The following is a 17,807-nucleotide window of genomic DNA, read 5'->3' as shown; positions in this document are numbered from 1 at the left end:
ATGAAAAAGTAACTAGTTACTATCTTTAAAAACGAACTATCCCCCACTGTTCAAAGGCTGTGTGGGGACGTCTCACACTCTTATATTGGCCCCAAATGACTCTATAGTGCTCTTAGTTTGGGTCCAGCAGGACGTCCTGTGCCTCCACTGTGACCTGGATCAGCACCAGTGTTAATTATCAGCAGCAGTTACTTTTGTAATGTGTCAGAAACATCCTCACATCATTTACACAAACTGCGATTTATTCAACAACATTTTCACCAATAATTAAAAATAATTCAGTTATTTCTGTGTAAAGTTTAAACTTTCAGACATTCAGAACTCTTCGAACAGAGGCTCTGACTGTAGCTCAGGAACCTGTCCTGGTCCTGGGGGACTCCTTCTCCCTCTGATCCAGTCATTGTGTGTTCAGACTGACCCAGACAATGACACGGTTTTAGGATAAGTTTTAATTTTATTTGCATTCGTGTTCGGATGTTGTGAGACAGGTTCAGTCCAGACTGTGTGCGCCCAGACCCTGAAGTCCTCTCCTGGACACTAAATCTGCCTGATGGGCCCTTAACGCTCGGAACCTGGATTCCTGGCCCCTGAAGGTGTCGAGAGCAGCAGGAACCTGAAGAGAAGGAGGAGGACACTGAGGACAACGAGCTGAGGACAGAAACTCCAGAAACTCCATATGTATTACAAGAACTAGCACCACTTTAAATTCCTGACTCGTGTTGAAGTACTAAAAACAGTATCAGTACTGCAGTAATATAGCCAGTTAGATAACATAGCATGTCCAAGTCCAGCTTTGTTACACTGGTGCCTCATAAATGAAATCTGAAACGTTCGGGACTTAAGTTTAATTCACGTAAAGATTTACACAAACCTGATTTCTGACCAGTTACTGTGAAAAATCATCAATGTTCGACGCTACAGGAGACTCCGTGTTACCTGTGAGAACCGGGGCAGTTTGAACAGAGTCTGTGTGACGGGCAGCGGTCTGCTCCTCCTCAGCAGACTGGTCCTGGTGTCAGGAATACAACCGGGTCTTATCTGCACATACACACACACGCATTTGAATCAGACGCAGACAAAGAACGGGTCCGACTGTCGCAGACTGTGTAGAAACCAACCCGCTGCAGCTGCCTGTTGGTGCCGGTCTGACCGCGGCTGCGCTGGTCTTCAAACCAGCGCTGGGCGTACTGATGAGAGAGGAGGTCCTTCAGTGGAGACGGCGCCCTGACAGACAGCCCATCAGTCAGGATCAATGATCAATAATCAATACTCACCAATACTGACTCTTTGATTTGCTGACCTGCTAGTGACTCCAAATGTGATGTCAGGCACCGCCGGTTGACGTGAAGGCTCCTGCCGCCTGGGGGCTCGACTCTGGGCCTTGGCCCTCTGGACACGGTACTGGCTCAACTCTTTGGAAGTCACTAGACCGGACTTCACCGCATCCCGGTTCAGAGACACAAAGTCCGGAGTGAACAGCTGATGAGGAGCAGAGTCTGCACGTCTGGACTGAACCCTCCAACTGGACAGAACTGAGAGAGGGACACGCTCAGAAACTACGACTCCCAACGGGCTTTGCTGCACAGGAGTAAAATGTCTGTGAAAAAATCTAAAGATTCATAATGTAATCGGTTTCACCTGCTGATCCCCCTGCTGTCCTCCCATTGATTAGGAGGGGAGCAGATAAAGGAGCCAGGTGCGTTGGCGGGGAGTCGATTCTTTTTTGGTTGGAGGCCGGAGGTAACGCCAGCTCGCTGTGTCGAGTGAGACGTCAGTTTTCGTGTGGCCACACAGCATTTTATGCGGTCTACTGTCTATAGGGGGGTATCTGTGGATGTAGTAGTGATTGTGCGGAGGGGTCGCATCACTGTTTCCTGCTGTGTTGAGTTTTGGTAAAGTTAGTCCGTCCGGCCTTGTTTGGCCGATAGACGAATACATCTGGGAGCGCGTCCTGTGACGGACTAAAAGTTTCCTTTTGCTTTTTGTGAATTGATCGTCTTGTTATTTGCCCGTTCCGGGTAATTTGTTGTATTCACGAGTGGATTGAAGTGTTGTGCGTGACTTTGGTGTGTAGTGGTTTGTCTAAATCATCACTCGTGTGTATTTTGTCGGCAGACCGGAGGGTTATTGGGGAATATATGATAAACTGCATGGAACACAGATTAGGTTTTCAATTGCTTTGTATTTAAAATAAAAATAAACATGCTGATTGTAAATCTGGTTTTGTAAATGATTTAGTGTTCGGGAGTTGGGTTCCAGATGCTACAATAATAATGTACTTTTTCTATCAAGGAAGAAAAACAAACATTGTTGCAGTAAATGTATTTCTTTTTACTGTGTTCTTCAACCACAACATTGAGACTGATGGTGTTGATACAGTGATGGAGGATCCGGGTCACCATGTCCACCAAGATCAGTCTACAGCTACACAGCAACATGTGGTACACTGTACTAAAGCAGTACAAGTACACAAGCTCAGGCAAAAGTATTGCCCTACATTTCCAATCTTTTTTCCAGTAAAAGTACTAAGAAGATCGTCTCCCTTTTACTTAAAGAACGAAAGTAAAAATACATAGTGTTGGCATCATGCTAAACACATTAGCATATCCAGGTAAAGGGAAGGAGGGGTGCTTTACCTTCTGCCACGCCTCCGTCTCTGAGCGAGCTGTTGCTGATCCCGTAGGTAAAATCTGGACCAGGAACTGACAGACCTCTGGACCGGGTCTGACCCAGAGGCGCCTGCACATAGGACGACAATATCTTCGACATTTTCTTCAACATCGTTAATTATTCACTGGTTAATTTCTTGGACATCAGTTTTTATCCGGTCCATGAACATTGACTGCAGAGATGTTCCTTCTCTTTGTTTCCTGTTTTTACTTTCCTCATTGAGACTCACCTGGGCCAGGTGTGACGCCTCCCCGACTACATCACTGATGATAGTGATTTTTTTTTTTTTTGATGATTGGTTGGAGATAAGTAGCTTCTAAGTAAAAACACTCTTGTCTCTCCTTTTGCCTCAGTCCAAGAACCCAGCTGTGACCGAGACATTTTCAAACCCTCATCACTGCTGAGAACTAAAAGTCCTGAGCTTCTCTTGTTTCTGAGCGTTTGGACAAACGTCTCGCTGCACCAACAACATGGATCATGTCTCTGCAGAAACTTCCTAAATTCAGTCTAAAAACTGATGATACATTACTACATTGCTGCTCAATTCTCATGTGAATTACACCTGGAGACTTCAAGAGTTAATAGAAATAAAAACTTTTTAACAAACTTGTAAACTGTAAGGATTTGTCAAAGTAATGTAACTCATATCAGATGTAGGGTTGACAGGTCTGAGTCAGTGCTGCCCTCCACTGGCCATCACCAGCTTTTATTCCCCGATAACTATTTATAGTTCATCCTGATCAGTGTTTGGTTATAGTAACGAGACATGTTTGTTAATTTATTCATTTCCAGCTTTTAAAAAAACGTAATTATAATAAATTTAAATTCACTGAATAAAATCCCTTTCTGATTAACTGACACTAAGCTTTTGAAAAACCCCATAGTTTCTTCACATTTAAAGTACTCCAGCTTCATCAAAAGATCGTTCAGAATAAAAGCTACTGAGTTACTTTACAACAAAATAAAAAAAAACAGTTTAACCTCTTCTCCAAGAAGAAAGAAGTCCACGACTACACCTTTAGATACCCATCCCTGGAGGACTGAGAACCTTCAGACAGTTTAGCCTCTTCACGGTAAAAGCCGTCCACATCTTTTTACAGTAAATGTTCTTGGCCCTTTATCACTAAAAGCCCTCGTGCTCCTTTACAATAAAAGCACGCCGCTTTCTTCACAAATGCTCTCCAGCCCTGTCTCAATAAATGGGCTTAAGAACTTTCTAAACAAAAGCCTTTCATCAACTTCACACTAAAAGACCCCCTAAATCAGTCTAAACAAAAATCTGAATCTGTGTGTTGATGATGAGCTTCACCTTGATGTGCAGTGGATTGGTCAGCATGGAGTCCCTGATCACGCCCAGCCTCTGCGATGACATGTTTTCTCTCTGATGATGATGATGAAGGCTGATGATGCAGAGCCAAGTAAATATTCCTAACACAGTTTTCTGTGGTTAATAGAGCCATCATTAATTTTCAGTTGCTGCTGTCAGAGGTGAAGGATGTACTTTCTTTTGTAATTTAAAACCACTGAGTACTGAATGTTTATTAAACTTGGGAAGTTGAGAAAGATTATTTAGAAATAGCTTTGGCTAAACAGGCTGGCTTTTTGTTGTTAACGGAGTACCCCAGGGTCCTGTGCTTGGTCCACTTTAACTCTGTCTTTACAAAAAAAAAATGTTTAAGCTTAAGCTATTCTCCTTACTGCAGATAACATGGTTTAATAATATTTTGAATTTTTTTAGCTCAGTTTTGTCCAATATTTTCTGATATTGGAGAAAAAATATTGTGATTTGTGACAACTCAAAAAGAAAATATATAATAAATTTTCTGATAAATTACTTTCTTTAAAGTAACTGGTTTTAAAGGACAAAGATAGTTAAAGGTGGAGCTTATTTGAACACTGTATGTTATGACAGATACTTCAAAAGTGATCAACGGCTTTCAGCTTGTCAGTTCAGGGGTCACCACAGTGGAACATGTTCCTCATGTTGATTGTCCATAAGGTTTTTTTAACGGATGCCCTTCCTGTCGCAACCTCCCATTTTTTTCATGCCGAACACACTCTGCTGTGGCTTCCCCTGAAGGGACAAGCCAAAAGCAATTGATAAAAACTTGTACTACAGATATCTTTCAGCCCTGCTGCAGTAATAGTGCTTATACTTCCTGTAGTACTTACATTACAGCTTGTAAACACGTAGCTTCCTTAGTAATTTACCATATACGTTCTCCTGCGTGAGTTTCCTTTGTCCTCCCGTCCTGAGCTTCTCCGTTGCTATAGAAACCAGACGCTAAACTAAAACAGGAAATGAAACGAAGTACGTCACTTCCTTCACATGACAGGAGAACAGATTTTGTCTTTTGAATGGGAAATGAGAAACGTTATTTATTCTAAAATCTAAATCCACAACATCACCTGTCAGTCAACATCCATTTATACCTTAGTGACGTCGTCATAATGGGCGTGGCTGCAACCCAACACAACAACCGGAGGAAGAAACTCCTCAAACCCACAAACTTACAGTGGTCCTCGGTTCCTGCATTGAACCTCATTTGACACAGTCACCTTCTGTCTTATCTCATTCAATATTTATGAGAAATCGTCCCATTGTTAGAACCAGATATATAAATCTTTGCTCACTGCACAGTTTTCTAAACAAAGGAGAATTTCTTCGTCCTGCAGATGAATCCTTTGCTCAGTAATAAACTGTTCAACATCATCCAGAATGTTTCCTGTAAAAGCTCTAAATCCTTCTCTAGTCCTTCTTCATGGACATTATCCAGTGTAAGCAATCAAGTTTTACTAGTTGTAGAAATCATTTTATTATTGATTATTTCTCAAACATAATTTATTGCAGTGTCCTTTGTCAAAACGGAACAACCTAACGTGTCTTTGGAGGCGTGTGATGACGTTTGTTTACCTGCAGATGGAGGTGGCGAGCACCGCTCCATTCAGTGACTGTGAGGAAAATTTGGAAAACTACAATAATCAAGCAAGATTTTCAAAATGTTTAAAGTAAGCTTTAATAAAGTGAAACTTGTATTAGTCGATTAAATGTGGTGTGTATAATATATTTTCTCTTTATATATCCTTTTATTTGTAAGGCATTTGAAATCAGAAGGCATTTAGGATGTGGGAAATAGAGAAAGATATTTCATGTGATTTTATACTTTAGTTACTTTAGTTGTAGCCTCTCTCATTTTTATTACTAGTTGCCTTATAAACCCACTTCTCTCTTTCTTCTTCTTTGTCTGTCCTGAAATGTCATGTGACTACGTGTTAACTCGAACATACGTTTTAAGGAACATCTAAGGAACGTGAATGCACCACGGCCTTTACGTCAGTCCTTACGGTACCCGCAGTTCTACAAAGATTGTCAATTGAAAACACGATCCACTCAACTGGAAAACCATAAAGCCCGTTCAACAGGAGCACCGGTGTTGAGCCGCTATCACAGCTATAGCCATAGTCTATGCCGAACAAATGACATTTTCTCGCGATTCGATTCTTTTGTGTATGTTGTATAAACAGCGGTCACCCACTGTGCTTATATCATACTTTACATGTGTTACTTCGTTTTTCACGCTGTTGTGTTCAAGCCGTTTTGGTTGTCTGTTTTAACAGAAGCCGTTCGGAGTGAGACGTCTGTTGTTCCTGCTGCTCTGTAAACACAGGTCCCCGTTAGCGAGCCTCCGCTCTCATGTCTCCTCGGTTTTCTCTGTTTGTTGTCGTCAAAAACTCTCCAGCTCTCTGACGACTTGCCCCTGGCTTTGTCTCCCCGCGGTCTGCAGAGATGCTCCGGTTCTGGTTCAAAGCGGCGGTCGTGCTCTGGCTTGTCCACGAGTGCCTGGGCCCCGCGGCCCGCCTGTACACAGAGGAGGACCCGCTGGTGATACTGAGCAGCAGCAGCCTGACGCCCACCGTAACTAACTCATCTTCGGCCTGGCTGGTTCAGTTTTACTCCTCCTGGTGCGGACACTGCATCCAGTACTCCAGCACATGGAAGACCATGGCCCAGGACGTCAAAGGTACAGCGGCTAGCGCCCTAGGTTTTGCTCCCCGTCCGCTCTAGTCGGTGCTGTTCCCTTTTGTGATCTTAACACCAGACTCCTTTCAAAATATCCATATTTATTAACTGCCCTGTAAATCGGGAAAACTTTGCCAAGTCTTTAAACATCTTTAGGTGTGTTTTCTCTTTCTATTATATCCCGCTTTAGTTCGGCGTTAATAGAACACAGATTAAAGAGTTTATTATAGTAAGCACTTAACTCTGCATCTTGTGACTCACAATCGCCGGTGTGTGAAGCAGCTAAAAAGTAGGAAATGTTTTATTGATGTTCTGAGTGAGGAGGTGCTTCCTTTTAAGTATGGTTCAGAGGTTAAAGCAGTTAACAGTGTCTTAATGAAGAAACCGTTTTGTTTAATTATCTGATAATTATCTGAATTAAAATAAAATGCACATAATGTGTGAATGGTTGGTTTTAACATTTTAGCACCAGTTAGCTTGATGGCTAACAGGTCGAGTTTCTGCTCACTGAGAGCATGAGCTCGTTTCCAGGCAGCATACAGGTGAGCAGACAGGTGACCTTTCAGAACACCTGTCCGGGCAGTCAAAACTGAAGGAGACTGGAACAGTTTACACATCAAATAATAGATTCAGCGGGGCCAGTTAGTTTAGTTATCAGTGTGTTTCACATACACATAAATGTCCCCTCGAGCTATAGGTTTACTTGAGGTAAATGTCATGTAATCAGTGGTGAAAAGTAAGTAAATAGTAATAAATTATTATACATGACGTTTCTGTTAAGTGGTTAAAATCTGCTCCACCTTTACTTGTGGCTGTTTTTGTTCCCCACAAAGTTTCCATAGTAACACTGACTTTGCCTTTATTCACCTCCACAAATATTTAATTTTACTGCATCGAGGTATATAATGTTCAGTAAACAGTCTAAATGAGCATCAGTGTCTCAGAGAGACGAAAACAGCAGTGGTTAGCAATTAAAACCTACTTCATGTTGAAGCTGCTCATATGTAACAAGGTGCTATCTATCAACAAGGACACAGACCACTGCTGTTTCTAAATAGGGGCATCATTAAAATTAAGTTATTCATTTTTAATGGCTCTTTTAAAGCATTAAAGTGAAAAAAAGTCTTGTTTTATTCTGTCAGACAGGAGTCTTCTCTCTGGTGGAAACTGAACAGCAGCAGTTTGTGAAGCAGCTGCAACATTTCCTCTTTTCCCATAGAAAACAAATAATTTACTGATAAAACTCCACTGACCTGGACTTTCATTTACGACGTTTCTGTGTCCAAACCTCTGTGGGAATGTCTCCTTTCTTTAGTTTCCATCTGTCCAAGCGTGTGTCTCTGAGGAAAAACAACCAGAGACCAGCTGCCATCAACACACAGTGTCTTTCTTTATGTGGACCTGCTGCTGGGGTCAGAGGACATCTGAGACAAAGACCTCACCACTACCCCCCCAAACCCTGAGACAGAAGGGCAGCTGGGTGGCAGAACACACACGTGTTGGTCTTACTATAGCTGTGAGGACCCTCAGTGACATGGTACTCAAACCAAACACGAGAAATGTCCTCACAGTTTTAGAAAGATGTCAGACTTCTGAGACATTTTTTATGACACTCAAACCTGAAGTTTAATCTTATAAACTGTCTTTCTCTGTCTCTGTCTCCCTGTCTCTATCAGACTGGCAGCAGGCCATCGTTGTCTCCGTGTTGGACTGTGCCCAGGAGGAAAACTTTGACGCGTGTAAAGATTATGGAATTAAGTTCTACCCAACATTCAAAGTATGTAAATCTGAGTAGTATTGTGAAGTATTAGTAGTTTACAGTATCAGTAGTATGTAACACAGTTACAATGATTAGTAACAGCTTTGATGGTTTTGTTTGCAGTATTTTCGGGCTCATAGTCTATCAACAGACAAAGGGACAACCTGCAGAGGTAAGACACATTCACATTTCACAGAGACATCAGAAATAAACAATGAAATTGCTGCACATTTGTCACACGTAATGGGACACATCACTGATGTTTTACAAAAAAAATATAACTGGTTACTGGTTAGGGTTTGTTGGTCCTCAGACTCCTTAGTTTCCCGGTGTTTACCCTTCCGATTCTACAAGTATCCCACCACCTCACCCCTGTCTGACTGATTGTTGCTCAGCCTCCGAGCCACAAGCTCGGTTATGAACTCAGTATTGAAACAAGAAACACGCAGGCAGTATCCACTTACCTTTGTTCCTACACAAATGGAATGTCACCACACTGAGACTTTACTGCACTGTTCAATTTCACAGTGAAAGAGTCAGAGCACAAAAAGTATTTGCCCTTTGTTGTATGAGTACTTCCTTCAGCAACAGGCTGATAGTGAATGTGTGCGTGTGTGTGCATGTGTGTGTGCGCGCATGCACAGGTGGAGACAGAACAATCCAGTTCATGAGACAGCTGATGGTGGATATCCTTCAGAACCACACCCAGGTGGACCGCCCTGATCACTGTCCCTCGTTAGAACCGGTCAGGTACCAGAACCTCATAGAGTGGAGCTCAGTGGCCTGCAGTAGATTCTCAAAGTGAACCTCCTTCAGACCCCTTGGTCTGAATGCTCATGCTTCAGGTTGGACACAGACAGATGAAAAGGTACATTTGACCTGTCTCTCCATGTCTCTTTGTAGCTCAGTGGAGCTGCTGCCTTTGCTGGGTCAGAGGTCAGATCACTACACGGCCATCATCGTCGAGGAACCCGAGTCCTACGTAGGACGAGAGGTGAGACACTGTGTACAGATCCTGTCCAACCCAGAACTGAATCCTGGCCTTAGTTCAGTATTGTACTCAGTTTTAATTACATGAGTCTGTTTTATTCTTTGCTTTCCGTTGTTCAGAGATCACTGAGAAGGTCATTTATCCTCCTGTTCTCTGTTTGTGTGACTGTGTGTGTCTTTCTCACTCACTCACTCACTCACTCTCTCTCTGACTCTCTCTCTCTCTGACTCTCTCTCTCTCTCTCTCTCTCTCTCTCTCTCTCTCTCTCTCTCTCTCTCAGGTGATCCTGGATCTGCTGCAGTTCTCAGGTGTGGCGGTGAAGCGAGCTCTGAGCTCAGACCGCCACCTGCTGGACACTCTGAAGATCACCACGTTCCCCTCTGTCTACCTGCTGCACCCCAACGGGACACACACACACCTGCACGTGTGAGTGGAAACACAGACACACACACACTCTCTCTTTGCTGCTAGCACAACTGTTCCACATCAGTCCCCACAAACTGAAGGGGAAACAGAATTTATGACAAGATTCAGACTCAGAGTTGTTGTTAATAGTGTTTGACATGTAATAATGTAATATTTACGTAACATTTACATTAGTTCGAACTGATGCTGAAGGACAGAGACTCCAGAAACCGTGTTTTACTGGATTTGTAGAATTCAGTGTTGATAAGAAATTCACCTTAAAGAAAAGGACAATTTAATGCTAAAATACTGCTGTCTCAGTCAGGTCCATTGTTCCAGTGTATTTCAGACACATTTCCTTCTTCTTGTTGAAATAGATGTTGTAAGGCTTTGTTTACAGGCTTGTATTTCTCAAGGGGACTGGAGATCAGATGGAAGTGAATTTGTAATTCCATATCTGGAGGATTTTTTCTGTTTGGGATTCAGCAACAGAACTTGTTAAAGCTTCTTCTGACTCCTTATTTGGATCATATTTGAGCAGAGTGGCTTTTCTGATGTGATGTGTCTGTCTTTATTTACCTGAAATGTCCTTACTCGACTAGGTTGTGTCTTACAACGGTCACCATGGTAACAAACACAGTTTCTAAAGCTGAGAGTTCAGTTTGAAATCAATTGGAGAATTGATGACTGTCCATGTTGTCCACCATGTCTTTTACAGTCAAAAAGCTTTAGATGAGTAGAACTGTTTGTGTTATGGGTCGGTTGTCACATAAATATGGATGCATCAAAATCCTAATCGGATCCTTTAAGACTCAGACATGGGAGGAGCGAGGACCAAACTTTATGTAGTTTCTATTAATCACATTTTAGGATTTAATGTGATCACAATCGGCTTCACGGGAAACGCTCATCACATCAATAAATTATAGCATGTGTGTGTGAATTTACCTCGTGTACCTGTGTTGTGTTGCAGTGAGAAGCGTCTGCGTTTCTTCTTTTCATCCCTGTTGAGGATGTTGCCTGGAGTTCAGCGCAGACCCAAGTCAGACAGCAACAGTTCCAATGTGGGTCAGAAGGGGGCGCTGCCACATGGGCAGAGTTCAGACCCATGGAGAAACTTTGACAGGTTAGAGATCCAGCTCAGCTCAGAGTGGTTCAGACTCCATGGACGGACTGTAAACCTGTTTGTGTGTCTGCAGGTCGAAGGTGTACACAGCTGATCTGGAATCTGCTCTCCACTACCTGCTGAGAGTTGAACTGGCTGCACACGCTTCACTGGAGGGAGACGAACTCAGGGTCTTCAAAGACCTGGTCACTTTGGTGGCAAAGGTGAGAACAGCATCGGCTGAAAACTATTGTTTCAAACCTAAGTCTTTCGCGGCCTCTCACAGAAACTCAACTCGTCTTAAAGCTGTGGAGAAGTTTCCATAAAATAGTCACGGATTTCTCTGGCGTGCTTACATGTAACCAGGATTATAATCAGCTTGTTAAATCATCAGGACAAAAGTCTGAAGACAGAGGTAGTGGTTGATGAAATCAAAGGTTTGATAATTAAGAAAGTATTCTGAAAATGTGATGCACAAAAATATCTGATTGTTTGTGCTGCCAGAGCAGTTACTCCTACAGTCACAGGTCCTCCTGTGTTAATTTAGAAGCTCAGGAAAAAGCCTGCACATAACAGTATGGATGGTTTTTCTAATAAAAGACCCGTTATCACAGAGTCTGCTCATCTGAGCTGAAGTGATGAAATAAGATGCAGAGTGTAATAGCAGAAAAAGTGTCAGAAATAAATTTGTTTGAAACACAGAATGACCCCTGAAGCCTGAAACAGCTAAACAACATTGAGGATCCATTGCTGTTCATTATTTAGCACATTATTACTTTTGTCCCAGTCAGAATCGGATGACGCTGATATTCAGTGATCTGATTGGTCCATGTTTGGGCTGATCTTATCCTCTGAAGTTACCTGCTCTGGAGCATAATCAGTTTCAGTGATGATCTTCCCCAGTTAAGAGATGTCCAGGTTAGCGATGCCTGAAACCCTGAACCATAGATAGAGATGAAGGCATAAGTCGCTAACCTGCCCTCATGATACAGGTTTTAGGTTAATAAGTGCAGGTAAACAAACAAAATGTCCCAGTATTGTCATTGTGTAATATTCACATTGCAGGACATGTGAGATCAGGTGGGGCAAAATCAATGAAGCTACATGTAATTATTTCTGAATCACAAAGGATGACGTATTGTTACGGTGAGTTAACTAAGTATAAAACTGCTTTAATTCTCCCTTCAGAAGAGCAGTGACAGCACTCACCTGCTTATGTGTTTGGTGCTCTAGTGTTTCACATGGAAACACATCTTTTTCAGTGAGCGATCAACTGAACGTCTCTGTTTGCAACTAGTGAAAATGTGTCGTTAACACACACGATGAACGAGAGCAGTGTATACTCGGTGTGTGTCCCTTTGCCCTCTTTCAGGGACAGCTCCCCTCATCCTACTTCCTTAAAGGGACGGTGCTGAGTGTAGGTCAGTTGTGTGTAAACTACAGACATACCCTCAGTCATTCTAGAAAGATCAGTTTATTCAAATTAAGCTGTGTTAGTTTCATACTCCTTCATTGTTATTTCATTGTTAGTTTGTTAAATTCCTGTATGTTCTATATATGTTCTACAATGTTATGCAAACCTTTCCAGTTTCATGCAGCCCTAGTTCAGTGTTCACCAAAACCACCTGGTTTAAAACTGTGAGAACTGGCGTAGAGTTACAGGCTGTTATCATAGTGTGGGACGAACATTAAATTGTTTACTCCCTAACTTCTGGTTATAGTCGACTGTTACCAGATTACTGAGGTTAGTGAAGCAATCAATCAGATGGTACCAGCCTGGGCAACTTTCCTCTGATTGTTTTAAATAACAGTTAAGTGCGACTTGCAGGAAGGTAGAGCGGTCGTCCACTGATCCTGTAGTTATTGGTTCGATTGGTTCTGGTCACATGTCGAAGTGTCCTTGAGCAAGACACTGAATCCCAACTTAGTTGGTCCCTGTAATTGCTGTCCAGCTACACAGCAGCTCCCCCGTGCGTGCACGCATGCATGCATGCATGCGTGTGTGGGGGGGAATGAGAAGCAGTGTAAAGCATTTGAGTGCCAGTAGTTAAAAAAAACACATTTTTAAATCAGTGCCCAGAACTTTGTTTTTTTTATTGTCCGATCAGATGAATTGAGAGGCCCAATGATTGACAACAGATTACCAAGCGGTCAGTAAGCCATAAAGCGGCCATGACCCAGGCCAGTCTCCTGGACAAGCTGGCCTACACACTGTGGTCTGTCCCTTTTTCTGTGTCATGTACCCACATGGATCAGTTTCTGTGTCCAGCCTAGTTGAGAGCAGCCTCTCACTCTTAACCAGAGCCAGAACAGTTATCTCCACCAGTCCACTGTACTGATGTTTAGAGAGATGATAAATAACTGGAAAAATGTTCAAAGATGTTTGGCTAACTAGTGGTTTTTTAATAGGGGTCAGGACCTCAATTTAATGTGTGTCTGTGTGTCTGATTGGGACCTTTCTATTTAAATAAGGCTTCTCGCCTTTTCTAAACTTAACTGTCAGATTAGTTACTGTTATCTGAAGTTAGTTACCTGGTTATTGAGATTAGGTACTTTAATGTAGTTATTGCTCAGAGCACAGGTGAACCCTCTCTGAACTCTCTCCACTTGTGCAGCTGTATCCAGTTGGAGGTTCAGTGGTGAAGCTAATGGAGACGCTCTCTGATTGGCTGCTCAGTCTCCCACTGCAGCAAATCCCCTACCAGGCCATCCTGGACCTGGTGGACAACAAGATGAGGGTGAGATACTAAGTGAAAACATATACACACACACACACACACACACACACACACACACACACACACACGTACACGTAGGTGACTTTCTGTTTTACTGTTCAGATCTCAGGTGTGTTCCTGGGGGCAGAGATTCGCTGGGTTGGTTGTCAGGGTAGCAGGCCGGGGCTGCGAGGTTACCCATGTTCGCTCTGGACTCTGTTTCATGTCTTGACGGTCCGACACGATGCTATGCCCACCGCACTGGAAAACACAGGTAACACAACCCTGTGTCTTTTTGTATTTGTGAAGACAATTAGAGACACAGATCAAAACACTGCGGTTCAGTTCAGTGTAAGGATCATTATCATTTTATGCTTACTGCTGTAAACTGCAGCAAGCTGGGCTCAGCTGTTTCCTTCAACATGGACAAAGGGGTGTTATATGCCACAGGTTTGGATGGTGAGGCAGCTCCGGTCCTCCAGGTGATGCGTCGCTACATCAGGACGTTCTTTGGCTGTGAAGAGTGCGGCCGACACTTTGAACAGGCAGCAGCAGCCAGTATGGACCGAGTCCAGAACCGGGAGCAGCAGATACTATGGCTGTGGAACCAGCACAACATGGTCAACAACAGACTGGCTGGTAGACACACATTTTTAGTTGTCTTTATTTATCTACATTTTTTCCAGTATCATGCAGTTCTAACAGAAACTCATACTTACCTTTATATTGTTCTTTTCTTATCAGAAACAGAACAGTGTTAACAAAATCGGGGCCTAGAAGTGATACAGGAATGAATGAATTAAAATTAATTGAATTAATAAATACATTTATTTAATAAATCAATAATTGTCTCATTCCCACATTTTTTCTGCATTTATTTATGTAAATAAAAAAACAACTTAAACTAGTGGTAGCATGAGACTCAAAATCTCTGAAGCAGCTTTTTAAGAAGTGAAAATAACTTCACTATAATAGTATAAATGCACCTGTATCTGGAATCAGTATCCTGGACAAAATCTACACCATGAAGAGAAAAACACTCCACTGAACTCTGTGAAAAGCTTATCGAAAACCAGAGGATGGAGACAAGAACATTTGACAATAACAATGAATGAGTATGAAGAATATATGGTTGTTCTCAGTAAACCCTCCTGAACTCCTGAAGGAGTTAAAAGCTTTAGCAGTTGCTTGTTCAAAATGAAGTTGACACAAAGTGTGGAAATATAACTGGAAACACAAACACCTTTACTCCCCCTAAGACAAACAGCACAGTAACACTGCTCAGCTGTGGTAAAGAGCTATATCAGATGAAACCTCAACGTCTGAATCACAAAAACCAGCAGAAACATGAAAGAGTCCAGCACAGTCTCACAGGCTATAATAATATTATTATTAATTTGTTTTTATATCGGTTTTTTTTGTTGTTGTTGTTTTGGGTTATCCCATGAGTTCAGGGCCGCCACAGTGGATCATTGTCTGCATGTTTATTTGGCACAGTTTTTATGCCGGATGCCCTTCCTACCACAACCCTCCCCGGTTTCTACCAGGCTTGGGCTGGTACTGCTCAGCTGGGAATGGGCTGTTGGGGGTTCAGTGTCTTGCCCAGGGACTCTTTGACATATAGCCATAACATATAGTGGTTCAGGGATCGAACCACTGACCCTGTGGTCCGTAGACGACTGCCTTTACCAGCCACAGCCACCTCCCTTCACATGCTGTAATATTCAATTTTCAGTTTGTTTGTTTTTCAGTGAAATTATATTTGTTTAAAGTAACTTATTTTTTTTATTTCCTATGTCACCTTTGGGCCTCCATACATCACTTAACTGACATCACCTGTGTGAGTGTGAATGTATTTGTTTGGCTGACACAGGCTGCTGTCAAATGATGTCACACAGTGATGTCATAACATTTAAAAGATGAATCATCCTCCTCTCTCTCTGTCTTTCTCCCGTTCTCCTCCTTCCCCAGGCTCTCTGAGTGATGACCACCTCTTCCCTAAAGCTCCGTGGCCCAGTCCATCCCTCTGTGCCTCCTGCCACGAGGAAGAAAATGGCATTCATGTCTGGAACCAAGACAGTATCCTTAGCTTCCTGCGGCATCACTATGGAGCCTCCAATTTGTCCCCCCAATACGCTCTGACTCCTCCACATCTCCCTGCACCTCCTCCAGACCCCAATCCTGGTGCTGTACAGACCAGCCAGCCTCAGGACGAGAACCGAGGAGGGGGAGAGAGGAAGGAGCCGGAGAAGAAAGCTGAGGAGCATCCAGCCCCTCAGATTGGACACCAGGCTCACAGGGGGAAGGAGAGAGGGGAGGTGCCGGGGCATGGGAGGGGAGAAGGTGCAGCAGGAAGTGTGTGGATCCTGGGTTTGGGTTTTAACAGTGTGGACATGAGTCTGTGTGTGGTCCTGTACGTCTGCTCCTGCCTCTTCCTCATGCTCCTCTTCTTCTTTTTCAAAGTCAGATCCAGGAGGTGGAAATTGCGACACTCCCGCCTCCACGTCTGACCTGGATCTGAACTGCTTTGAGTCAGGACAGGGTCAGGGCTGAGTATGGAAGCAAAAAAGTGCCAGTGTAACTTATTTTGACAATTGATTTCCTGTTAATTTTGGGTCCACCTGTGGTTTCATCAAATTCAGTTGATTTCAGGAACATACAGTGCCTTGCGAAAGTATTCGGCCCCCTTGAACTTTGCGACCTTTTGCCTAATTTCAGGCTTCAAACATGGATATAAAACTGTAATTTTTTGTGAAGAATCAACAACAAGTGGGACACAATCATGTAGTGGAACGAAATTTATTGGATATTTCAAACTTTTTTTAACAAATAAAAAACTGAAAACTTGGGCATGCAAAATTATTCAGCCCCCTTAAGGCAATACTACATACTATACTACAATACTTTGTAGCGCCACCTTTTGCTGCGATTACAGTCGCTTGGGGTATATCTCTATCAGTTTTGCACATCGAGAGACCGAAATTTTTGCCCATTCCTCCTGGCAAAACAGCTTGAGCTCAGTGAGGTTGAATGGAGAGCATTTGTGAACAGCAATTTTCGGTTCTTTCCACAGATTCTTGATTGGATTCAGGTCTGGACTTTGACTTGGCCATTCTAACACCTGGATATGTTAGAACCATTCCATTGTTGGAAGACAAATCTCCATCCCAGTCTCAGGTCTTTTGCAGACTCCATCAGGTTTTCTTCCAGAATGGTCCTGTGTTTGGCTCCATCCATCTTCCCATCATTTTAACCACCAGCAGGCCCAAACCATGATGCTGCCACCACCATGTCTGACAGTGGGGATGGTGTGTTCAGGGTGATGAGCTGTGTTGCTTTTACGCCAAACATAACGTTTTGCATTGTTGCCAAAAAGTTCGATTTTGGTTCCATCTGACCAGAGCACCTTCTTCCACATGTTTGGTGTGTCTCCCAGGTGGCTTGTGGGAAACTTTAACAGACACTTTTTATGGATATCTTTAAGAAATGGCTTTCGTCTTGTCACTCTTCCATAAAGGCCAGATTTGTGCAGTATACAACTGATTGTTGTCCTATGGACAGCTCAGCTGTAGATCTCTGCAGTTCATCCAGAGTAATCATGGGCCTCTAGGCTGCATATCTGATCAGTCTTCTCCTTGTTTTAGTTGAAAGTTTAGAGGGACGGCCAGGTGTTGGTAGATTTGCAGTGGTCTGATACTCCTTCCATTTCAATATTATCGCTTGCACAGTGCTCCTTTGGATGTTTAAAGCTTGGGAAATCTTTTTGTATCCAAATCCGGCTTTAAACTTCTCCACAACAGTATCTCGGCCTGATGTGTTCCTTGTTCTTCATGATGCTCTCTGCGCTTTAAACGGACCTCTGAGACTATCACAGTGCAGGTGCATTTATACGGAGACTTGATTACACACAGGTGGATTCTATTTATCATCATTAGTCATTTAGGTCAACATTGGATCATTCAGAGATCCTAACTGAACTTCTGGAGAGAGTTTGCTGCACTGAAAGTAAAGGGGCTGAATAATTTTGCACGCCCAATTTTTCAGTTTTGTATTTGTTAAAAAAGTTTGAAATATCCAATAAATTCCATTCCACTTCATGATTGTGTCCCACTTGTTGTTAATTCTTCACAAAAAATTAC

The 17,807-nt window shown here is 42.8% G+C and overlaps 2 protein-coding genes across 8 annotated transcripts; one reads left to right on the top strand and one right to left on the bottom strand.

The window, feature by feature from the left end:
- Positions 1–283: 283 nt before the first annotated feature.
- Positions 284–8,228, bottom strand: cfap77 (cilia and flagella associated protein 77). 6 transcript variants are annotated; one of them, XM_067522425.1, is made up of 8 exons: positions 7,945–8,228; positions 4,882–4,959; positions 3,980–4,070; positions 2,637–2,739; positions 1,301–1,532; positions 1,119–1,224; positions 937–1,038; positions 284–613 (listed from the first exon to the last, which is right to left on the bottom strand). In XM_067522425.1, exons 3-8 carry the CDS (start codon positions 4,040–4,042, stop codon positions 491–493), a joined length of 729 nt encoding a protein of 242 aa, XP_067378526.1. In that variant the 5' UTR covers positions 4,043–4,070; positions 4,882–4,959; positions 7,945–8,228; the 3' UTR covers positions 284–490. The 6 variants fall into 6 exon arrangements, with proteins under 6 accessions (XP_067378526.1, XP_067378523.1, XP_067378525.1 ...); XM_067522422.1 differs by having other exon boundaries at positions 285–613; positions 3,980–4,098; positions 4,843–4,959; XM_067522424.1 differs by having other exon boundaries at positions 285–613; positions 4,843–4,959.
- Positions 6,085–17,766, top strand: qsox2 (quiescin Q6 sulfhydryl oxidase 2). Of its 2 annotated transcripts, XM_067522414.1 has the most exons (12): positions 6,088–6,692; positions 8,368–8,468; positions 8,574–8,622; positions 9,095–9,200; positions 9,354–9,444; positions 9,722–9,867; positions 10,820–10,972; positions 11,046–11,175; positions 13,567–13,689; positions 13,792–13,942; positions 14,119–14,307; positions 15,640–17,766. In XM_067522414.1, exons 1-12 carry the CDS (start codon positions 6,458–6,460, stop codon positions 16,176–16,178), a joined length of 2,013 nt encoding a protein of 670 aa, XP_067378515.1. In that variant the 5' UTR covers positions 6,088–6,457; the 3' UTR covers positions 16,179–17,766. The 2 variants fall into 2 exon arrangements, with proteins under 2 accessions (XP_067378516.1, XP_067378515.1); XM_067522415.1 differs by lacking the exon at positions 14,119–14,307 and having other exon boundaries at positions 6,085–6,692.
- The last annotated feature ends 41 nt before the right edge of the window (positions 17,767–17,807 follow it).

Source organism: Channa argus, chromosome 11 (genome assembly GCF_033026475.1).
Source record: "Channa argus isolate prfri chromosome 11, Channa argus male v1.0, whole genome shotgun sequence".
NCBI lineage: Eukaryota > Metazoa > Chordata > Actinopteri > Anabantiformes > Channidae > Channa > Channa argus.
This window is presented reverse-complemented; position numbering and strand designations above follow the sequence as displayed.